Raw genomic sequence first — 23,475 nt, forward strand, 5'->3', positions numbered from 1 at the left:
TCTGCCAACGGGGTCGAGTGTGTGGGGGGTGGCTGAGATCTGTGTTTGAATTTTGTGTCTAGTTCTATGAAGTGCTGAGAGGGGTTGTTGGACTTTCCTATAACGACTAGGGAATTATCTATTTCATTTTTTAATTCCGTCCATTTTGGCTTCATGTATTTTGGGGCTCTATATACCGGGGGCACACACGTTCGCGGTTATGCCTTCCTGGTGAATTGCCCCTTGTATCACTATGAAGTGTCTCTATCTGGGAGTAATCTTGGTCTTCGAGACTATTTTACCTGATATTAAAGTGGTCACGCTGTACGCCAGTTACGTCTCAGTAAAGCTGGGGGGAGGGGTGGCGAAGGAAATACAGTAAAATAGCCACACTGGCCCTGTTATGCTAACCGTCTGTATGGCATCTTTTTTCATTATCTTACTTGCAACTTATTTATGTCTTCATATTTGAACTGGGTTTTTTTTTTTTTCTTTTAGGCAATATTTAAGAGGGTTTTTTTTTTTTCAGTCCACTCAGTCTATCTCTGATTTTTAATTGAAATATTTAAACCATCAACATTTAATATAATTAGTGAAACGGTTAGTTTTAGGTCTACCACTTTATTATTTGTTTTCTTCGCTCCTCTGATGTGTTTCTTTCGTTCCTCGTTAATTCTTCTAGCATCCTTTATTCCACACTTATTTCTCGAGTATCTGTTAGGGTCCAGGCATTTTTCTAGGCATTAGCTCTAGTCCCAGTTCTTCTGGAGCTTCCCTTGCAAGGGGGCAGGGTGAGAGACAGCGAAAATCACCAGGGCAAGTGCGGTTTCAGGTGTGACAAGAGGCGTGAAGAAAGATGCGGCAGGCAAAGTGATAAGGATTGAGGATGAGATGGGGCAGTCAGGGAAGGCCCCTTGGAGGAGGTGCCGTGTGAGCCAGCCTCTCTACGTGAAATGAGGGAACAAGCCTCACAGAGAGCTGGGAGTAGCATTCCTAGCAGAGGGAAGTGGAGGTGCAGAGGCATGGAGGCCAGCCCCGGAGAGCAGGTCAGTAGCAGGGCTGGAGGGAGGGGAGCGGAGAGTGAGGGGGAGGAGGTGTTGGCAGAGAGGCACCAAATGCCAGAGCGTGCAGGGTCTGTGGGCCAGGGTCAGGGCCACGGCCACACATTTGAATTCCACCTCCAGCGGGGCCGATGTGATTTCCATTTCCGAAGCAGTGTTCTGCTGTGTGGGAGACAGGTGGCGGCTGGGCAGGAACGACAGAATGGAGACCAGTTCGCAGGCGTCCCGGGACACGGAAGGGTGTCCGGGCTGCTGCTTTGGAGGGCAACTGCAGTCCGACCTCAGTGGCGTCCTGTGGGACGCCTGCTCTAAGTCTGGCATGGGGGGGCTTATCCACTGAACGTTTGTGCCCCCCCCCAAGTCATGTGGGAAAGCCCCAATCCCTGTGAGGTGCGGGGTCAGGAGAGGGTCTATGGGACCTCCCTGGGGTTGGACGAGTCCATGGGGATGGAGCCCCCACAGTGGGATGAATGGCCTTGTAGGAAGTTGAAGGCAGAGCTCTCCCTTTTTCTCTGCGCGCACACCCAGGAAAGCAGCAGGACGGGCCGGGCACTGGTGGGTAACAGAGTCCTCTGGGATGTTGGCCAAAAATGACCTCTACGAATATGTGTGCGCGCGTGCTTGGCTTCCGAGTGGAATTAGAAAGAGCTTAAGTGACCGCTGTCCCAAGGTGCCCCTGCCTCCCAGGGACTTTATAGTCGCCTCCGTAAGAGTGTCTTCAGCAGGGAGGAGGCCCCTGGTGGTAGTGAGGAGTTTGGGGCCAAGACTCAGCGAGGTCCCACGGCCGCCCCAGAACACCGCCCCTCCCCCGCCAGCGCCTTCCCTGGGCGGCCCTAAGGCGGCGCCACTGTGCTATGCGCTGTCCCCCTCGGCCTCCGGGATTGCCCGGTGAGGCTGGGCGGTGCGTCCGTCCCAAGCCGACCAGTCAGCCGACGGGGACCCCATCCCGCCCCTGCGCGCCACACCCCGCCCCACCAGGAAGGGCGCGGAGCCTCACGGGACCCGCATCCAGGGCGCACCATGGCCGACCCCGCAGCGCTGCGCGACTGCCAGGTACCACGGGGCGCTGTTCCTGGGCTCCCGCCAGGGCCCCCCCACCATGGGAACCAGCAAGACCCGGGGACCTCCCCCCAAAAGTATTGACCCCTTAACCCCGGCGTGGCACAGCAGGGACGCCGGGCGGCAGTGCGGGTCTCCTTCAGGATCACCAGGGCAGGGAGCCCGGCCCATTTTACAGCCCAGGAAGGTGGAGTTCCGAGGGAGCCGCGGTGGCCCCGTGCTGACGGGGAGTAGCGGACATATCCTCGTCCAGGGGCATCGCCAGTCTGTGACCCCGGCAGGACAGTGTCCCCGGCGGGACGCCGAGGGTGGCAGTTACAGTGCACAGTCCTGACGATCTCGAGAAGTTCCCACCGAGAGACCTGAAGGTCGGACTAGTCCGATCCGGTGGAGGTGGAGCGCTGAGAGGCATTGTCTTTGGGATTAGCGGGCAGCTGCACCTGGCTGGCCAGGTGGGGAACCGCCCCCTCCGCGGTGCACGCCAGCGCCAGACCCCCGTCCGGCCCCTGCAGACCTCCGCTCCGCCTGCTCAGGGAGTTTTCTAAGGGTCTGCTCCACACTGGGACACTTCACACACCCCACCCCACCCCGCCCCGTCCCCATGCATTCTTGAGCCCCATTCACAGAGGAGCAGGCCAAGGGTCTGAGGGAGGACCTTGCCCAAGGTCACGCAGCTATTAAGAGGTCGTGAGGGTATGCCTGGGGGTCTGCCCCCCAGGGCGCAGCTCCCTGCTCTGCAGCGTCTGTGAAATCGGGAGTCTGTGCCCGCTCCACCCCCAGGCTGGGTCGTATAGAAACCCACGCCTGCACTTGGAGACCTTCCGTGCCTGGGGGTTGGGTCGGTGTGTGTGTATGTTTGGAGGGCTGCATGGGATAAGGCCCTGATTTCCTTCTTGCCTTGCGCAGGCGTGGAAGGATGCTGGTCTCCCGCTCTCCACCCCAAGCAACGAGGCCTGCAGACTGTTTGATGCCACCCTGACCCAGGTAACGCCCTCCGAGGGAAGTGGCCCCCTCCATAAAGGTGCAGGGTGAGGTTTCTGAAATGGCTGTGTGGTTTTAGTTAATTTTTCATGGTTAAATTTTGGGGCGCATCCCACTACTACATCCTCTCGTGCCATGACATGAACAGCGCTCACACCGCGTGCAAGGGTGCCCCTATTCCCATCTAACCACTTGCTGAAACGCCCGTCGCCGTTGGCGTTTCCTCTGCTGTGCTCTCAGGAATAAAGCTGCGACGGATGGCCGCGAGCAGGCACAGGACTCACGCGTTCAGAGCTTCCCAGCTTTATCAACACTCCTGATTTTATAAACAGAGGAGCCCATTGACCCATCCCTACCCAAATCTCCTGGGATGTTTGCGTAGAGCAGGGCTCCCTGGGGACCCAAACGTTCCGCCCAGTGCTGGACGGGTGCTGGCATGGGACTGACGGCTCGAGTGGCGTAATGCCCCACAACAATGCCGTGGAATCTGTGCGCTCTGGACCCCAGGACAGGAAAGAAAGGGGCACTTTAGAAACCTCCCTGCCAGCGCCCGGCGTGGCTGAGAGGTCCCCCTTGTGGGGGGCGGGCAGCAGCAGCTCCTGGCTGGGGCTGGTCTGCTGTGCCCCTGCCAGAGGCCACGCCCCGTGGGGCGTGGTCTGCGCGGAGGGTTAGATGTAGGGTCCTGAGTGCAGGAGATCCTGTCCTGAGGCTTGTGTGGGAGCCTGCTGCCCTCACCTAAGGCTGTGCCAAAGACCTTGCCTCTCATTTCTAACCCCCGGGAAGGAGCCTGTAGTTTTAGAGCTGGGAGGGTCTCACAGGTTAGTTTCAGCTGCTTTGTGTGGCAGGCGGGGAAACTGAGGCCCAGAGAGCTGACTCATGCAGTGAGCTAGAGAGGAGTGAGTTGGGAAGCTAGAGTCGGTCTTTATCAGGAGAGGTGAGATGGCTGCCTCCTGACTCCATCCACACAGCCTAAGGACCATGGAAGCTTCTAGAAACATAAGGGCCATACAAGAAGCAACTGGTGCCCTGGTTGGTGTGGCTCAGTGGATTGACTTCCAGCGTGCAAACCAAAGGGTCACTGGTTCAATTCCCAGTCAGGGCACATGCCTGGGTTGTACTGCCAGGCCCCCAGTAGAGGGCGTTTGAGAGGCAACCGCCCACTGATGTTTCTCTCCCTCTCCCCCTCCCTTCCCCTCTCTCTAAAAATAAATTAAAAAAGGAAGAGGCCACTGGTGAAACGTGGTTAGCTTGCGGAGGAGCTCCAGGGTGCGCACTGGAGCTCTGTCCGAGTCCTCCCCACACCGTTTGGCCTCTGTAGAGCAGCCAATTTCAACCTTTTTCATCTCACGGCGCACACAGAATAACCACTACAATTCTGGGGCACACCAAAAACATACGTGTTTTCTGCTGACCTGACCAAAAAATAGGTACCATTTTGATTCATTCACAGCAAACGGCTATTGTTGTGTTGGCTGTCGTTTTTTTCATTCTCACTCGAGGATATGTTTATTGATTTTTAGAGAAGAGGAAGGGAGAGAGACACATCGGTCAGTTACCTCCCACACATGCCCCGGCTGGGGATCGAACCCACAACCTTTCTGTGCACGGGGATGACGCCCAAACCAACTGAGCCACCTGGCCAGAACGGCTGTTGTCATTTTTATATTTGACAATCTAAGGGAAAAGAAGTCAATGCCCCTGACTAAATAGTCATGATGCATGTTTTTAAAAAATCTTGAGGCGCACCGGGTGAAAACCGCGGCTGAAGAGCGTCGATTTGTTCTGAGGCATGATGCTCGCCCTTGCGGTGAGAGCTCCCCCCCAACCCCGGCTGTACACACTCCATCCGGGTCCCAGTGCCGCTGTGCCATCCTGTGTCAGGGCCTGTGTCCCCGGAGTGTCTGCACCAGCTGCCGCACGTCTTCTTAAACCACACGCACTAATTCTGCGTAGATGTAGGCCGGACTTCTGACAGGGCACGCTCTGGAATCTAACGCATTATGATCGTTTTAGGGTTTTTTAAATAGGCTCTATTTAAAAAGAGAAAGGACTAGAAACAAATATACCAAATGGTCAAAATGGTGGGTGAGATGAGCTTCAGGGCGTGGCCCGACTCTCCGAAATGGATGTTGACGGCGGTTCTCCTGGAAAGGAGTGACGGAGATGGAGGAAGGCTCTTCCTGTGGCGCCTGATGTCCAGGCCCCTGGCAGGGCTGACGCTGATGTGGGGGCAGGTCGCCTGTCAAGCAGCCTCACCACCCCGAGAAAATGTGCCTTGCGCTTTATCTGGGATCGACCCACTTATGGTTTTCCTGAGAGCCCAGAAAATACTCAGTGTTCGAGACCGAAAAACAGCGTGCTTTAGATACGCACCTTTATGACCACGAGTGAGGGGCCCCCCAGGGACAGCTCCGTGTGACCTTTTGCATTTCAGTACGTGAAGTGGACCAACGACAGCACTCTTGGTGGCATTGAGGGCTGCCTGTCGAAGCTGAAGGCAGCAGATCCGACCTTCGGTGAGTGGCGTCCCCCTGGGCCGGGGAGCCCTAGTCACGGGTGGCAGGGAGCAGGCTGGCATTGGCACGGAGCGGGGAGGGAAGACGCCAGCCAGTGTTGCGGTTGGAATGCCAGCTGCTCCCACGGAGATGCTGGGCTCTGGAGCGGGCATCTTTCCGACCTCCCTGCTCATTGAGTGTCGGTCCTGCAGAGGAGACCGTGATTCCCTCCCTCACATGGGAACGAGGCTTGGAGAGAGTGAGAAAGCTCCCCAGAGGCACCCGGCTGATAGTGGGGAGCCGGGATCAGACAGGCTGGACCCGCCCCTGGAACACGCGAGGTGGCTCCTGTAGCCTTTTGGGGTACAAGGGAGGCACCCCGAGCATGGGGCACACGTGGGCTGACCCAGCAACAGGGGCTGGCATCAGAGGCAGGCCGTGTGCTCAGCAGGCACAGACAGAGACACCCCCAGGAAGGTGGCCCCGTGTGGGGGGAGGTTCCAGGCCTGGGAGAGGGCTGGGGAGGGGAGGGCAGGGCATCAGAGACCCACTTACCACTCCTCTGTGGCCAGGGGGCTCCCGGGGCAGAGGGCACAGAATGGGGACTAAGGAAGCTGACCTCAGCCAGCAGGGACAGCAAGGAGCTAGGACCGGGCTCAGGTGGTCCCAGCATGACGGATGGGCCCCAGGTCCCAGGGCTGAGTTCCGACTGTCCTTGGACACACCCTGCCTCATCAAGGCAGGGCCCTGGAAGCCCAGGTGGGACCTGGGGACCTGCATACCTCCCACCCCCCAAACTCTCAGTGCCTGAGAATGGCCACAATGGGAACATGGCTTCTGTGTCCTGGGGACCAGCGCCCGGACAGCGTCTACTGTTGTCCCTGGAGGCCCCGTGCTGGCTGTAGTGACAATATTGTCCAATGAGGGATGCGGGGGTGGAGGGTGGGGCGCCCTGCCAGTTCTGCCGGTGAGCAGGCTCCTAGACAGTGGCACGCACCAAGTGCCCTCATTGGGTTGAAGACCGTGGAGGTGCAGGGTGCTCTTCAGTCGCCGCCCCTCCACGGGCACAGCGAGGACCCAGGCAGGACTCTGCACTGTTGGTGGGGCACAGTGCAGGGCCGGCCTGCCGCTGGCATGGGCAGGGCAGCAGAGACCCACCAATTCACAGTTGGCATGCGTGAATGTGGGGGTGGGCAGGGCCCTCCAAGTCACCAGCTGTCCCCCACCCTTTCCCCAGCGATGGGCCACGCCATCTCTACTGGCCTCGTGCTCATTGGCACCGGAAGCTCCGTGAGGCTGGACAAAGAGCTGGACCTGGCCGTGAAGAACATGGTGGAGATTTCCAACAGCCAACCCCTGACGCAGCGGGAGCGGCTGCACGTGTCTGCGGTGGAGGCCTTTGCCAGGGGGTGAGGGGCACCCCTGGGTGCGGGGCTGGCGCTCCGAGGCCGGGCTGGGCGATGCCACAGGCTGCCCAGAGCAGGGGTGATTGTCGCCCGGCCTCCCGAGCCTGTGTGGTTGAAAGTGCGTCCAGCCCGCTGCCCTGTGCCCAGTGGGCTGCTGACGGAGGGAGTAGCTGGCTGAGGGATTCCCGAAACAGCACTCGAAGCAACTTACCATGTTTTGCGGTTTGTGATAAGTTTCCATGTATAATGCACACCCACGTTTTGGGCCCAAACTTTCAGGAAAAACGTCTTTTGTTTTAATTTTTAAATTATATTTATTTATTTATTTATTTCTATTTAGAAACTAGACTGAGTATTGTATTCCAGGGTATTATTTTGCATACGGACATTGTTATTGCTTTCTAGAGTCACACTTCTAATGCCCGGGAGGCAAACACGAGGCCCGCGGGCCAAACCCCGCCCTCCACCTGGTTTTATCCGGCCCGAGACCTTGTTTCTACCCGGCGGCAGCGCCGAGCTCTCGCCTAACTGTTAGGGAGTAGTTACATTTATACAGTCCTAAAATTACATCTGGCCCTTTGAAGGCAACCATGAGGCTGATGTGGCCCCTGGTGAAAATGAGTCTGACACCGCTGTTTTAGTGCTTATGCATAAATAAAAGAATTACACATTTTTACATAGATACGGAATTAGTACCACCCATGTATAATGCGCATCCTTACTTTTCCCTCAACGATTTAGGCAAAAAGGTGCACATTATACACGGCAAAACACAGGTACTTTGTTTCATTAAATAAATTGGTTATTATTTTCTTACCAAAATAACAGGACCACATTACAGAAATGTGTAAAAGTGTGAGAGAAAACCCTCACCCACATGCTTCTTGTTCCAACCCACCCACTGAGCACATGCTCGCAGCCTTTCGGGTGGGCCCGCCTCTGCTGGGCCCGCCGCTGCCCCTGTGCGGGCGTCCTGACCCTGGAGCCCGTGTCCAGGTCCTCCCGTGCCTGCTTGGGCCGGGAGGTGCCCCGCAGAGTGAGTGACCAGGCTGGCTGTGGAGGGAGGCCCTCCCGGTGTCCCCAGCGGGTCGGTCCAGGTACCGGCCCAGGGCCGGGTTTGGCCTCAACACTTCCTGCTGCTGGTCCGTGGGCTCCAGTGAAATTGTCTTTGGCAGCTTGTTGAACCGGTTTTTTTTGTTTGTTTGAGTTCAAGAGCACAATTTCCCATCGGTTTATCGACCTAATGAGGCAGAACCTGACACGGGCACTTTTATACATATATACAGTTAAGTCCTCACCGCCTGCCAGTGACACGTTCCGCAGCTTTAATCAAAACAACACAAAATGAAACCAACTTCACCACAGGCCACTCGATAGAAGTGAGCTAAGTTCCCGCAGCGTCTCATCGTGATAGAACCCATGAACAGAACCACCTCATTCGAGGACCTGCCGTTTATGGGTGTATTTTTAAAACTGGGTCGGGGCGGACCGGGCAGCCGGCCAGAAACGACGCCTTCTTGCCTCCCCGTGTGTGTGACCTCGTGTTCACACTTGCTGAGAACCCCTCTCTTCTTCCAGGAACTTCCCCAGAGCCTGTGAGGTGTGGGAGCAGATTCTGCGGGACCACCCGACGGACATGCTGGCTCTCAAGTTTTCCCACGATGCCTACTTCTACCTGGGCTACCAGGAGCAGATGCGAGACTCGGTGGCCCGAATTTACCCCTTCTGGACGCCTGATGTCCCCCTCAGCAGGTGTGTGCCTGCCGGAAATCACACCTGTTCTGTATCTCAGTCTCTCTCCTCTGCCCTGAAAACGCAGCCGTGCTCCTTGCCTGCCCCGAAGGGGGCGCCGGTGGTGGCTCTCCTCCTAGTTCTTTAGCGTGAAAAGCCTTTGTTTTCTTTGTTTGATCTTTTTTAAAAGATTTTATTTATTTATTTTTAGAGATGGGGGAAGGGAGAGAGAGAAACATCAATGTGTGGTTGCTTCTTGCACGTCCCCTACTGGGGACCTGACCCGCACCCCAGGCATGTGCCCTGACTGGGAATCGAACTAGCGACCCTTTGCTTCTCAGGCCAACACTCAATCCATTGAGCCACACCAGCCAGGGCGTGATCTTCTTGCCATCGTGGCCACGAGGTAGGACCACTGTGTCAGCACAGGCAGGTTTTTGCTGCAGGAACGAACATGCTGTAGACCCGATTCTCCAGGGCTCGCTGCAGCCGACGTTTGCTGCTCGTGCGCGCCACGTGCCCACCACCCGACAGCTCTGTGCCCATGCCGCTGTCTCCCTCCGGCGTCCTGGCCGGTGATGCAGCTGCAGTCCAGACGCGCCAGTTGCTGAGAGGGAAGGAGAGCTCTCCCGGGGCACCCACAGCGGTGCGTAACGTAAACGCTCAGAGAGAAGGGGAGCATCTCCCAGGTCGTTGGCCAGAGCCGGCCGCCCACCCGCAGGAGGCCAGGAAGGGCAGCGGCGCCGGGTGCTCCGGGGAGAGGGGCTGTGAACAGCCCGAGTGGCCACCGCACGGGTCTCCTCCACTGCTGCTTAGTCGTGGGGTTGTTGCGATGGTCGAGCAGACGGCTAGGTTGAAGGGCTGAGTCAGCGAGGGTTCTCCCAAGAAATGGAACCGACGTGACAGGTACACCTGTTGTTACGTTGTTTACAGGTGCAGGCAAAGGTCAGCGGCGCCCTCTGTGTAGGGTAGAGAGGCTTATTTGGAGGCGGTGGCCCAGGCTATCTGGGGAGCCTGGAAAGTTGGTAGAGTCTCTGTGTCACCACCGTCTGGAGACGGAGCTCCTCCCTCCTGCAGCAGGGCTGTCTTTTCTCTCAAGCCTTCCGCTGATTGGACGCGGCCCACCCACACTGTGGAGGGCCATCTGCTTTACTCAAAGTCCGCTGATTTAAGTGTTAATCCCATCTGGAAACTACCTTCACGGCAACGTCCAGTGTCTCACCGGATAACTGGGCACCAGCCAGGGTGACCCAGCCTCTCCTGCGCATCCCGTACATGCTCAGCTGTGAGCGGTGAAATGACCCCGGTAGGAGCTCAGTAAATCTTCAAAAGCAAAGTCCGGGGACCAGCTCCCTGGGCCATCGTGTCCACAAACAGTAAACGCTGGGGTTCGTGTCTCTCTGTCCGCGGCGCTGAAGATCTCGTCCGAGTCTCAGACACCAAGGCCAGTGTCCTGCATTGCTTTCATGTCATCCCAGAGGCCCCGGAAAGAGCTCCTCTCTCCATGTGGGTGCCGTGGGGGCTCAGGTGACAGTGGACACAGGTGAGACGTGGAAGCGTGCCTCTGGCCTGTGGCAGGCTTCAAGCCCATCCTCCACTGGCCGGGGCCAAGAGTGAGTCGGACAGATAGGGTCCTGGCCTGCAGGAACTGGGGTCTGGGAGGAAGCTGTGCGCAGAGAAGCCACCAACAGCCCATGGTCGCCACGGCTTCCCGGGTGGTGTCTCTGGGCTGTTCCCCTGGGGCGGGGGGCATCACCAAGCAGACAGGAAGGAAGAGTCCATGGTCAGCCCCAGTGGGGACGTTGACGTCTCAGCAGGTGGATGGGCATTGCAGAGGGTCGGCTGTGGAGGCGGGTCTGGGCTCGGGTTTGGGAACGGTCGAGCAGCCGGTGAAGGCCGCACTGCACCTCACCAGCCAGAAGCACCGAATGGCTGGGAAACATGGTGCTTGGCGTGGTGCCTGGCACAAGGTGGGCGCCCAGCTGGCATGCGTATCAGTCTCCTGGTGCCGCCTTAACACAGTGCCGCAGACTGCGTGCCCTCTAACAACAGGAGTGTCTTCTCTCACCGTCCCAGGCCCCAAGTCTGAGGTCAGGGTGTGGGTGGGACCACGCCCCTGCTGAAGGACCTAGGGGAGGGCCCTTCCTCCAGCCCTGCCCCTGTCCTCACATGGCTGGCTGCCTGGTCCTGTGTGTGTCTGTCTCTGGGTCCAAATTTCCCTCTCCTGTCTCTTGGTGTAAGGACGCCAGCTGTCGGGTTTAGGTCCCACCCTGCCCCAGTGTGCCTCATCTTAACTTGACCACATCTGCAAGCACCCCGATTCCACATTAGGACACGTCCTGCCTGTACGGGTCATGTTGAGGGTTGAATGGTCCCAGTCCACTTCTTAAAAAAGGTTTCTGTTCTGTCCTTAGCTACGTGAAAGGCATATATTCCTTTGGATTGATGGAAACCAACTTCTACGATCAGGCGGAGAAGCTCGCCAAGGAGGTGGGTGGGCCCTTCCCAAGATGCCGGCCTCAGGGGGGCGACAGGTGGGCCCCGGGAAGGACAACCGCCCCTCGGGGGTGACCCCAGCCAGGTTGCCCGCTCTGGGCCCGTTTCCTGGGAGATGCGGGAGGAAGGGCGCGAGGTGACAGAGCAGCGGCCCCCGCCCCCTGCTCCTGCCGTGGTCCCCGGTGCCATGCAGTGTGGATTTCCTGCCGAGGCGGAGAAGGCGGACGCCTCCGGGGAGGTGTGGCCCCTCTCGCTCTGGCTGCATGGCAGGCGGCCCTGGGCACCCTGGCCCTGTCTGTCCCCAGAGCCCATGTTGCGCTTTCGGAGCCGGAACTTTGTAGGTGGGGGGAACCCGCATTTCCGAGTGTCACTCACGTCACCAGGCTTCAGGTCCTTGAGCCACGGGGGCAAACGGAGGCTGCTTCTGGTGGGCCCTGGGCTCTAGCTCCATGGCCTGGGGGTGGAGGTCAGCTAAGAAAGGTCCCCCGGGGACTATGGCAGCTGGGCCTCCCCATGCTGCGGCGTCCATCTGGGCACCTGAAGGCTGGCAGGGTGGTCTGAGAAGCCATACAGTGGCCCTAAGGTGCAGGCAGTGGAGGAATGGGGCACCCTGTCTGCTCCCTTCAAGCCCCCTCTTTCTGCTGCGTCCCCCCTGAAGGCACCTGCTGTCCAACCCCAACACCAGCACAGCACCGGCGAACACCAGGCCAGGCCAGGTGGTGACAGTGACCACCACGGTCCAGGAGAGTGGGCGGGAGTCTGGAGAGGCCTCGGGTGGTGGCCCCGGGGCCATGCGTCTTGGAGCCGGGCCCCAGGGTGTAGGCTCACAGGACAGAAAGGAGCCTCTGGACAGGCTGAGGCTTAGGGTGGAGGTGGGTGGGGCGGGCCCTGGGAGCAAAGGCCGGAGGCAGCAGAAGGACTTTGGGCTTGGCCCCGGGGAGCCTCTGGCAGGGAAGTGGGGTGAATTGATCTCAGCAGGGGGCAGGGCATTGACCTCAGCAGGGGCAGGGGCCGATGCCGGGAATCTCTGTTTTGTGAGACCGCAGCTTAGAGGCCCCTTTCACAGGGCCCTGCTCAACTGTGCCTCTGTGGTCTCCCGAAGCGTCCTGGTCCTTCGGGGCTGTGCCCCAGGGTGCCATCGTCCCTACAGACGCGTTCTTTCTTACAGCGTCCCTGAGTGGACCAGGCAGGGCCCATGCAAGCAGGGGGCAGAAGCAGGGCAGCAGGGTGGCAGGGCTTGCTGGGGATGACTAGTCAGCGTCGACCCCTGCAGCAGGTGCCGGCCTCCCGGTGCTGCTGTGGGAAAGGCATGGGGTCTGGGACAGCAGGGCTGCGGGGCCGAGACCTGGTGCAGGGGACCTGGGACTGTGTGGGGGACCCCTGGGAGCTTCCGTGCAGTGCTCCATGTCTGGCAGCACCAGGCACTCTGTCAGTGTGAGCGGAACACGCACGTAAAGAACGAGGCCTCTATGTGGTTAAAATGGTGACCTCGTGTGCTGCCAGCCTGGCTGGCCACGGTCAAGCTTGGCAGTCACCCGAGCAGCTATTTTTATTAACAGTAATAAGGTCAGAACAGCCCAGAAAGTCACGCGTGTGGTCGCCCCACGTGTGTGGGTGGGAAGGGGCTGCTGGAAGCCCCTGGGGCCCTTGGGAGTCTGTGCAGTGCCCCAGAGGCAGACGGGTGACTCAGCTGCATTCAGCGGGCTGTGTGCAGGCCCCACTGCGTGGTCCTGGGCAGGTCACGCAGCCGCCTCTGTGGAATGGGCAGCCTCTCTGGCAGACCCTACGGATGGTTGGCATGGCTGGTCTCTGAGGCCGAGCCAGACCCCACGCTTGCCCACCCCAGTACCTGGCTTGGGCCCCTTGCGCATGACTCGGGGACGCCCGGTCGCCCGGCAGCCTGACTAACCCTTGTGCTCTGGACTCTTTCCCTCCTCCGGCCCCTACCAGGCGTTGTCTGTGAACCCGGCGGATGCCTGGTCAGTGCACACCATTGCCCACGTCCACGAGATGAGAGCGGAGGTCAGGGAGGGGCTAGACTTCATGCAGCACTCAGAAGCCCACTGGAAGGTGCGAGTCCGGCCGCTGGGTCACCCGCCTGGGACACCCCGTCTGTCCCCTCGCGTCAAGTGAAGGCGTTCCGACAGCTGTTGCAGGGAGCAGCTTAGTGGCAGGGAACCCGTGTTTGGGGAGGTGTTTCTGTGCAGCCACAGTGTTCCCACAGCTCAGCACAGCCCCCAAAGTGGGTGTAGGGAGTGCTCGGGGCAGCTGAGAGACAAGGTGATGGCGGGCCTGCTGGGATCAGGGCACCTGTGGACAGGGATGTGGGGCCTTCCTGCACCCCTCCTGGCGTCCCCCACATGGTGGCCTCCCTCCTCTCCGTGCACCTGCCATCCCCACGCTTGCATCTGGCATGCGGCCCAACCACCTGTGCAGAGGTGGTCTACCTCCCTTCTCTGTGCTGGCTTTATCGGGGTGCCCTGTGCTGATTGGACCCACAGTGGGCCTCAGCAGCTGGGGATGGGTTTCGTATTCATTTTCCCCACGCCACACACAAGGCAGGCGAGGCCTGAGCTGCCGAGCAGCCTCTGCATGGGCCCTGGCTCTGCGGCTCCCTAGCTCTGGGGCTGACAAGCGGCCGGCCTCCCAGCCTCAGTTTCCTCAGTGAGTTCAGGTGTATTCTCACCATCCCTCAGCGCTGCAGGAGGTGACACGGGGGCCCAGGACATGTTCCCCACACTCAAAGGTGTGGGGTTCTGAGAAAAAACGCACCTGTTCCTTTCCTCCCGGAGGCTGTCAGATTTTTCTCTGACCACCCGCCCTTCTTCCCCCAGGACTCTGACATGCTTGCTTGTCATAATTACTGGCACTGGGCTTTATACCTGATTGAAAAGGTAAGGTGACTGGCTGTCTCGTCCTGTCTCCATGTCCAGGGAAGAAAGGCTTTTCTCCCCTTCGAGGTCCGTCGTATCCCTTGGGGTCACATTTTGTGTTCACACGTTCAATGGGGTCCCGATGCAGGAGAGCCGTCAGGTTTTCAAGTAGCTTTTTAAAAAGGTTTTACTTCCTTATTTTTAGAGAGGGGGAGGGAGGGAGGAAGAGAGGGAGAGAAGCATGGATGTGTGGCTGCCTCTGGTGCATGCCTCAACCAGGGCGGAACCCACAACCCAGGCCTGTGCCCCAACCAGGAATCGAACTGGTGACCCCTTGCTTCGCAGGAGGACAGCCAGCCCCCTGAGCCACCCGGGTCAGGGCTCAAATAGCTCCTCAGGCTCAAACCGCTGTCTCTGGGATGGGAAGCAAAGCTGGGGCAGACGTGGCTCCCACGGCCCCAGCCCGAGGTCGGCACCAGCATGCCCACCCCTCTGTAACGTGCGGGGGCAGCGGCGTGCTCGTTCATTTCTCCGTATCACGTCTCGCCCGCTCCCAACATTAACCACGGGACCTTCGCTTTTCCAGGGCGAATACGAGGCCGCGCTGACCATTTACGATGACCACGTAAGTCCATGTTTGCACACACGTCGGGTTATCGCAGCAGTTTGACGTTTAGTCTCTAGACCTTTGAGCCTATCCCCGCTGTCCGGGCCAGAAACAGTAGCTGGAGCAGGAACCCGCATCCTGTGCGAGGCGGGGCGCGAATTTCCGCCAGATGCAGGGCTGTGGCCAGGGTGGGATGCAGACGGGGAGCTGTGCGCCCCCCGGTGGGCGTTGGTGGAACCGCACATCTCAGTTGGCCATCCCTGAAATCCCAGTCATTTTCTGGAGACCCTCCATCTTCCCGTCGGAATGTTTTACTGCAGAAAGTGTACAGCACATAAAACCTGCCCTTGTAGCCATCTTTAGGCGTCCAGTTGGGTGGCACTGAGTCCATCTGCGTTGGTGTGCATCTGACCCGCCCCCCCCCCCAGCCTCCAGAACGTTTCTCTCCCCAGCTAAGCTCTGTGCCCACTAAACACTAGCTTCCCCCTCCCCTCCCCCAGCCCCTAGATATGCTTTTATGAGGGAAAAAACCCTTCCTCACAGCGCCCAGGTACCCCAGTAGGGGCTTAATGGTAGAGGCCTGGGCTCGGAGAAATGTCTAAACACCCGGGAGAACACTCGGTAACGTCTTCTCGAAGTCATCCTTTTGAGTTGTCAGGGCTTTGTGGTGAGAACTGAGCCAGGTGCTGTGAGGTGTAGAGCCCAGCGGCCTAGAACCATGGACGGGAGAGCTGCGTCTGTGGCAAGGGTGGCCCGGGGCTGGGGGTGGCAGGTGGCCGCGCAGGCTGCCCAGGGGAGCTCTCTCTTCAGGCCTGCACCTGGAGGGCCCTGAGCCTTGGTGGAGGGTGGGGGCACCATGGTGGGTGGTGACCTGGGTGTGCTGAGGCCCCGCCCACCTTGTGTTCCAGATCCTCCCCAGCTTGCAGGCCAGTGGCACCATGCTGGACGTGGTGGACACCTGCTCCATGCTGTACCGGCTGCAGATGGAAGGTGGCCAGATCTCTGCTCTCCCATTGGCGCCTCTCCCGTCCCTCCCACGTGATAAGGGGACCGGGCCGCACAGGCGCTCGTGAGCTAGCCAGGCCTTCCAGTCCAGTGGCAGGCCTTGGGACGCATACCTCGCTAAGGCTGTGGCCGCCTCCCCCAGCCACCCGAGCCCGTGGGACCAGGCCACCGCTGCCCTGTGTTCCAGTTCCCACCACCCCCATGTGCAGGCCTTGGGCTCAGGCTGGCACCGGGCCGCCTGCCTCAGGGTGCTGCCTCCTTTTCTAGAACAAGGGAGGTGGACATTTCTCAACTCCCTGGGATTTCAGAGCGTTTACTCAACGTACTCACTGCTCTGCAGGTCGCCTGGACGAGCCCGCCCCCAGCTCTGGGGGCAATGGAGGGGGGCTTCCAGCCAACTGCTGGGGTGCCAGATGGATCTCTTCTCCCTCCCAGGCCCAGTGGAGCCAAACTTAGACCCATGCCAGGCCCTGGGCCGACAGGGCAATGTGGGAGTGAGACCAGGGCAGGGCGGTGGGTTCACAAGGGCTCCTGGAAGGCTTCCCGGTGGAGGTGAAGTGTGAACCGTGGGAGGGTGTGCAAGGCTTTGCCAGGTGGAGATGGGAAAGGCTGTTACACGCAGAGAGCAGCCTGTCCAAAGCCCCCAGGACACAGAAGCCTGCAGCCTGTCATGGGGATGTGTGACCGGAGGGTAGGAGCAGTGTGGTCAGATGGAGCAGGGGAGGCCACCGGATGGGCAGGGTGAGAGGGCCAGCTTGTCTCCAGGTCTTGGAGGAGCCTGCTGGAGCAGGGAAGGACAGGCTCTGGTCTGCCTCTGAGAAAGGTCCTCAGGGCCATGGGGCTGAGGCGGGGCAGGCGGAGGCTGGGGGCATGTTGAGGAGGCCAGGAGGTCCTTGCGGAGACCTGGGGAGCAGGGCAGAAGCTTGGGGATCCGTGAGGAGGCCGCTGGTTCCTGGATGTCTAGGGGCAAGGCTGGGACACTGACGCAGGGACTGGTGGGGGCCCTGCCTCCCAGGTCCCGCCAGAACCGTCCAGAGCCATCAGGAGCAGAGTGAGGACAAGTCGGAGGCTGCAGGTGCAGCAGGAGCACCAGGGGCAGGTGGAGGGGGACAGGCCACTCGCCCCCTCCCTGTGCAGCATGGAGACTCAGGAGTCATATCCATTGTTGGCCAGCTGAGAAAGGGAGGTCAAGGGCAACGCTTGGTATTTTGGAGGGGCCCACGGGAGAAGTCAAGAATCCGTCAGCTTCCGTCAGCTGGGAGGACGGGAGGTGGGAGGGGAGTGGGCCAGAAGTAGGGACTGTCGAGAGTTGAGAAATGCAGACACCTTCGAAGGAGGCTAATGTTCAGCAGGGTTTTTGAGCACCCAAATGTGTCAGGGGTTGTACTAGCACTTGACATGGGAAGAAGTGAAAAAGTGGTTTTGGGATTTGTTAAAAGGGCCAGAGACTATTTAATACCCTCCAATAGTTTTTTTTTAAGATTATTTATTTATGTATGTTAGAGAGACAGGAAGTGGGGGAGAAGGAGAGGGAGAGAAACATCAGTGCAGGAGAGATACACCCCTGGTTGCCTCTCACGCCCCCAGTATGTGCCCTGACTGGGAATCGAACCAGGGACCCTTTGGTTCGCAGTGTGGTGCTCAATCCACTGAGCCACACCAGCCAAGGTCCTGCAATAGTTTTTGGAGTTAGCTTTCTACCTTATGCATCTGTTGCTTTTACAATTGAACAAAGGCAACATAAACTGGGCCTGAAGTCCTCAGCACGAGGCCTGCCACGGCTGGCCAGCCCTGCTCCTGGGCCTGCCCTCCGCTCCCAGAACAGGGTTGGGAGGGGCTCCTCGCTGTGCGGGTGCAAGAGGCACACGGGGGCCTCACACCATGCCCGTGGGTTTCCTCCCGCGTCCTTAGGGGTGTCTGTGGGCAAGCGGTGGCAAGCTGTCCTGCCCGTGACCCGGAAGCACAGCCATGACCACATCCTGCTGTTCAATGATGCTCACTTTCTGATGGCATCGCTGGGTGCTCGGGACACCCAGACCACTCAGGAGCTGCTGACCACCCTGCAGGATGTCAGCGAGTATGCCGAGGGGCCTGGGTTCTGGAAGCCCCTGCTGCTGGGGAGGCGGGGGATGGGGCCCCATGGGCGAGCACAGCCTTGGGGATGCCCGTGGAGGGACGCGCCCAGATGTGTGCCCACAGGCGTGCTCCAGTGTGCCCTGCGTGAGTGTGCCCTGCAAGGCACACTCTGTCCCCCAGCCACAGAGGTGCCTCTCCATCCCCAGGGTGGTATGAGAGCCTTCACGTCCCACGGGCGGCCTCCCACAGGGGACACGGCGGGGCCCCAGAACCAGAGAGACCTGCTGCTGACGAGATCTCGGGTCTGGGACAAGCACTTACCTGCTCCGAGCCCCCGCTTCCTCACGTGCAAAGCGGGGACAGGGCCTGCTGAGGCAGGCTGGTTGGACAGCGACCCGCCTCGTCGGCAGTGGTGGGGGCCCTCACCCGTCACAGCAGCAGCTGGAGGGAGTCTGGGGAGGCAGGTCCCCCAAAGCACAGGCTTCGAGATGCAGCCACCCTTCATCTCCCCCCTGGGGGCTACAGCCCCATGGTTTGTCCTGTGGCCTGGTGGAGGGTGACCACTGTCACGGCTGGAGGGGTCACCACTGCAGCAGCGTGGCCCTCTCCTCCGCGAGATGTCTGCTGTTGGGGCGCTGTGACTTCACCACAGGGAAGGCCTGAGGGGCCTCAGGCTCACCGAGGGTTTGATTCTTGCTTGCAAGAGGGGCTCGGAGCAGGCGCGGGCCCACGGGAGACACGGGCTTCCATGCTGCCCACTCCCAGTATGGGTGCCCGGCCTTTGCCGGCGCCGCCTGCTGACCCTCTGACGGCCGCGGGCTCAGCAGGCTCCTGCTGCTTTACGGATGGGCAAACCGAGGCCCGAGGCCAGGCCGCCAGCACGCTGGAGCTCGGCCCCGTAGAACTGAGGTCACAGCCCTGTTCTCTCCCTCCAGGTTGCTTCTCCTCCATCAGCTCACCCCATCAAAGCCCCTACCGTGTGTCAGGCACAGTGCCAGGGACCCCAGCCGGGCAAGCGGGAGGTGGGTGTGCTTCGATGGCACAGGCTGCTGAGGCGCCTTCTTGGGCTGGTAGGTCCCCCGGGGAGAACTGCCAGCACCTCCTGGCCCGCGACGTGGGGCTGCCCCTGTGCCAGGCCCTGGTGGAGGCTGAGAACGGGAACCCCGACCGTGTGGTGGAGCTGCTTCTGCCCATCCGCTACCGCATCGTCCAGATCGGAGGCAGCAATGCCCAGGTGAGCCGCCAGCCTCGACCCGCGCCAGCCACTGGGGCCCCATCTCCCCGAGGTGCTGTGCCCACAGAGTGCGGTGTCCCTATCTTCATACCCCCAGCCATGTTGTCCCCGAGAACAGGCGGCCTGCACTGGGGGGTGGCAGGGGGTGGTCCCATCCCTCATCCCACGTCTCGGGAGCCTAACCTGCCCGGATGACCCTCCAGAGAGACGTCTTCAACCAGCTTCTGATCCACGCGGCCTTGAAGTGCAGCTCTGGCGCCCACAGGAACGTGGCCCGGTGAGTCCCCACCCACACCTCCGGGCGGGGCTTGGGGGGGTTTCCGGTCAGAGCTACCTGTCTCACTCTGGGGTCTCTCCGTGGGTGGTGAGCAGTCCCCACCTCCCTTGGTCTGAAGTTATGGAGACACAGGCTACAGGGGTGCTAGGTCCCCCTCGTTACCATGGTTAACCTGACCGAAGGGGACAAGCCACCCCAGCCCCCTCCCCAGTCTGCCCATGCTGAGCGTCGGGGACCCATACATGCCCTGCTTGTCCAGGCCCCCGGGCCTTTGCACGTGCCGAGCCCTCCGCCTGGGCTACCTGCTCCCCTTTCACCTGGCTGCCACCTACTAGCCCTTCGGTCCCCAGGTCACATTCTCCCGCCCGACTGTGCTGGGGCCCGGCTGGGGCGGTGGGCGGGCAGGCGCAGGCCCTGGCTGCCCAGAGCTTACCTCTGACGTGGGGACTGGCCCCAAGCAGTCAGTCACTCAGATGCACTTCAGACTGGGAGGAGGACAGGGGCATGGCTCTGAGAGGCAGTGACGGGGCGCTGAGCGGGCGGGAGTCGGAGGAAGGGTGGCCCATGGAGCGACAGCCGAGGGAGGCTTGAAATCCAGGAGTTTGGCCAGGCCGGGCGGTCTGGTCAGGACGGGGGCTGGAGGGTGGGGCTAGAAGACGGGCGCGTGGAGAGCACCCTCGGCTGCTGCTCACACCCCAGCTCACCGTGCCCTGCGCATGGCAGCTGAGCTCCTTGTCGCCTCCTGTACCAGCCCGCGTGCTCCCGGGGTGAGATGTGAGCCTCTCCTTGCCCGGGGCCCCGTGCACTGCCGGGACACCAAGGGAAAGGTGAAGGAGAGGAGTGGAAGGGTGCCCAGTGGGTCAGGCTGTAGGGAGACAGCCTGGGATGGCCCTGTGGGGCCCAGGAGGCCCTTGGCTGGGCTTGAGGGCGGGGCCGAGCTCCAGGGTCTCAGCCCAGGCTCATTGCGGCCCGACAGCCTTCCGGGTCGAGTGCTGCAGGTGCTGTCAGCACCGATGACACAGGTGCGCACACACAGGGGCTGGTTGAACTCTGGAGCGTCTTGGACACCTGCCCACACCCCTCACCCTTCTGTGGCCATATGCGAAAGCCCCCCCTTGGTTCTCTAGCAGCTCCAGGCCCTGGCCATAGTGAGAGTTGGTGCCTCTGGTGGCAGCTGGGCAGGGATGGCAGGGCCCCGTAGGACAGAGAGGGGGGCATTGGGCCCTTGCTGGGGGACTGCTGCTGCGTGGAGGGGCAGCCTGCTGCCATCAGAGTGACAAGGGCACCCCGTCCAAGGACACCTACCTGTGGGGCCACCAGCTCAGCTCAGAGCCGCCCCCCCCCGCCATGTCCCTTCCCTGAGTGCCAGGCCCGGCCCCTCAACCCCACTGCCAATGTCACCGAGTGCCAGGCCCGGCCCCTCAACCCCACTGCCAATGTCACCGAGTGCCAGGCCCGGCCCCTCAACCCCACTGCCAATGTCACCGAGTGCCAGGCCCGGCCCCTCAACCCCACTGCCAATGTCACCGAGTGCCAGGCCCGGCCCCTCAACCGCACTGCCAATGTCACCGCAGAACCAGGTTGTCCGTTGTTTCGAGTCTTCTCCCTTGGTGGTGCCAGCAGTTTCTTTAAACGTGGGGGTTCTCTCACCTTCTCGTCTGCCACTCACTGTTCCTGGAACAGTCTCAGGCACGGCTCCCCCAGCCCAACACTCTCGTCCCCAAGCTCCTGAGCAGCGGAGGCCAAAGTGATGTGCTCACCCTGGAATTCAGGTCCCTGGAGGCATCCTGGGGACATTGTAAAACTGCCCCCCAAACACTGATGTCCCCGTTACCCTCCGGCACCGGTGTGAGGACACTGGGCTCTCATCCTCATGCCTCCCCCCCTTTTTCTCCGGTCCCCTCTGGAGGCAAGGCCTCCTGCCTCTGGCCTCTGCCCAGCCTGTCCCCTCTGCTGTGAGGCCGTCCCATCTCCAGCCACCTGGGAGAGGGAGCTTCTCAATCTCTGACCACCCCAGCCCTGGCCCTCACTGCTGCGCCCTGCCTCAGGGCTGAGGGGACCCTCGGGCCCCACACCCTTCCAGGAGGTTCAGCACAGCCTCCCCCCCCCCCCCCCCCCGCTCAATCTGTCTCTGCAGGAGCCTTCTGATGGAGCGGGATGCGCTGAAGCCCAACTCGCCCCTGACTGCGCGGCTCATTCGCAAGGCGGCGGCTGCCCACCTCCTGCAGTGAGCGGGGCCTGCTGCCCCTCCGGCAGGTCCGCTGCCCCCTGGCTCCCGAGGCTCAGGAGACAAGCCTGCTAAGGGTGACCTGCAGTCTTAAACAGAAAGCAATCCAGGAAGGGGGTGCAAATCTATGTACATGTGATTCAGGATCTTCTCTAACTCTTGCTAAGGGCCCAGGGGCAGTTTTCCGTGGTCGGACCCGATGTGGGTGCTGCTCTCCCCACTGGCCCTGTATACCGCATCTTCCCCGGGGACCCTAGCACCTCCTGGTTGTTCAAGGGTTGGAAGCAAGGGTGGGGTGGGGGCAGCTCAGCTGGGGGAGGGTCTCCACAGTCCTGAGGGGCAACCCCCACTCCAGGCTGCCTTTGGGGAGAACCCTCATTGGCTTCATGTCCTGGGTTCTATTGTCCACTTGGGGGTAAGGGAACCCACAGCGGGCAGTGCCTTGCCCAGGTCACTGCTGAGACTCGCCGCAGGCCCCCGTCCTCCCTGAGAGGGGGACCTCGTCTCAGCCTGTGGCCTCAGCCCGGCTGCTGCACCCGTGGGCCCCTCACAGAAGCACAGGTCCGCGGGCGCCCTGCGCTGCCTCTGGAGACAGTCTGCGAGCTCACAGGGCCTTGGGTGACAGCGATTGGGGCTCGTTTTCTCTTTATTCGAAACTGCACATCGGGAAGGGGCCTCAGTACTTGGTTTCCTTTGTCAACTGTGACTTCAGTCACACTGACGCAGGGCACTGAGCAGGCGTACTTTCCCGGGTGTGAGGGTTGAGCTCAGTTTGTCCTGTTGTGGCAGAAACCAAAGCGCTGTGATGTGTGGCTCCAGCAAGACCAGAGCCAGCTCTGTAAGCGCTCTCTCGGCTCCTGCCACAGCCCCGAACCTGACCCACGTCCCTCCGGAGCGAGCCATGGGTTTCGGTTTCACGTGCTGACTCAGTTGTGCTCCGTGAAGCTGGAAACCCCAGCCCAGGGAGGGCTCTCAGGCTCTGTAGGTGCAGACTGAAGTCAGGTAGGGCTCCTGGGATGCAGCAGAGGCCTCCGAATGGATCAGCAAATTCCTGGGATTAAAGTAATTTAGCACCCCGGCCAGGGAGCTCAGGTGGTTCGAGTGTGGTCCTGATACGCCAAGGTTCGGTCCCCGGCCACGAAACGTGCACAAATCAACCAATGAATGCATAAGTGGAACAACAAATCGATGTATCTCTTTCTCTCGAATCAGTAACAAATAAAACAGTTAATTGGTTTATTTGACTAGCTGTTTCTGGGCAGGCCCCTTTGAGCGTCTCCCAGGGGCCAGGTCTGGGCTGTGCCCTGGAGAGACAGGCTTGTCCTTGAACTTGGGTTATGGCGGATTGGGGCGTGGAGTCAAGAAAATGGGTAATTACATTAGGATTTCGAGAGAGGTGCAGTCCCTCCCCGGGAACTAGGGACTCATCCTTAGGGGGGAGCCTGTCCTTTATCCTGTGCTGTCCCCCCGCCGTTGCCCTGGACAGCCTGCTCACACACGCACCTGTCTGCCCTCCCCTCTCCTGGCTCCAAGCAAGACACAACTTGGCCAGGGAAGCAGGAACCCTGGTCCGTCCTCTGGAGAGCCCTCCATCCCCCGCTGCAGGCCGGTGAGGGCGCCTCCACAGCCCTGGGCACCTGCGCTGGTTACTGCACCTTCCTCCCTGGTTGTCACCTTCTCCGGTCGAGACCAGTGTCACCAGTGTGTGGCCTGTTGATCGAACTCATTAGTGAATGCCTAAGGGAATGAAGCAGAACCCTACTGGGGGAAGGAAGAAGAGTCTACAGTGAGAGGCCGATCACAAAAGAGAGGAAGAGGCTTCAGAGGAGGCTGGAGGGAAGATGGAGTTTAGAGTCTGCAGCAGCAAGTCATGGACAACTGGTGCCGTTCGCTGAGCACCCACTATGCTGACTGGATGCAGGAAGAGGGGCATCAGGAATGGGTGTTGGGGACCCTCACCCCCAGCAG

The 23,475-nt window shown here is 60.3% G+C and overlaps 1 protein-coding gene across 3 annotated transcripts; it reads left to right on the forward strand.

The window, feature by feature from the left end:
- Window positions 1-1,914: 1,914 nt before the first annotated feature.
- Window positions 1,915-22,744, forward strand: TTC38 (tetratricopeptide repeat domain 38). Of its 3 annotated transcripts, none has more exons than XM_053919732.2 (15): window positions 1,915-2,093; window positions 3,006-3,083; window positions 5,515-5,596; window positions 6,813-6,984; window positions 8,560-8,733; window positions 11,127-11,202; window positions 13,159-13,278; window positions 14,043-14,102; window positions 14,668-14,706; window positions 15,597-15,678; window positions 17,605-17,770; window positions 18,705-18,755; window positions 18,844-19,003; window positions 19,207-19,280; window positions 21,418-22,744. In XM_053919732.2, exons 1-15 carry the CDS (start codon window positions 2,061-2,063, stop codon window positions 21,509-21,511), a joined length of 1,461 nt encoding a protein of 486 aa, XP_053775707.1. In that variant the 5' UTR covers window positions 1,915-2,060; the 3' UTR covers window positions 21,512-22,744. The 3 variants fall into 3 exon arrangements, with proteins under 3 accessions (XP_053775707.1, XP_053775708.1, XP_053775709.1); XM_053919734.1 differs by lacking the exon at window positions 1,915-2,093 and adding an exon at window positions 2,158-2,551; XM_053919733.2 differs by lacking the exon at window positions 18,705-18,755 and having other exon boundaries at window positions 1,919-2,093.
- Window positions 22,745-23,475: the final 731 nt, after the last annotated feature.

Source organism: Desmodus rotundus, chromosome 3 (genome assembly GCF_022682495.2).
Source record: "Desmodus rotundus isolate HL8 chromosome 3, HLdesRot8A.1, whole genome shotgun sequence".
Lineage (NCBI taxonomy): Eukaryota > Metazoa > Chordata > Mammalia > Chiroptera > Phyllostomidae > Desmodus > Desmodus rotundus.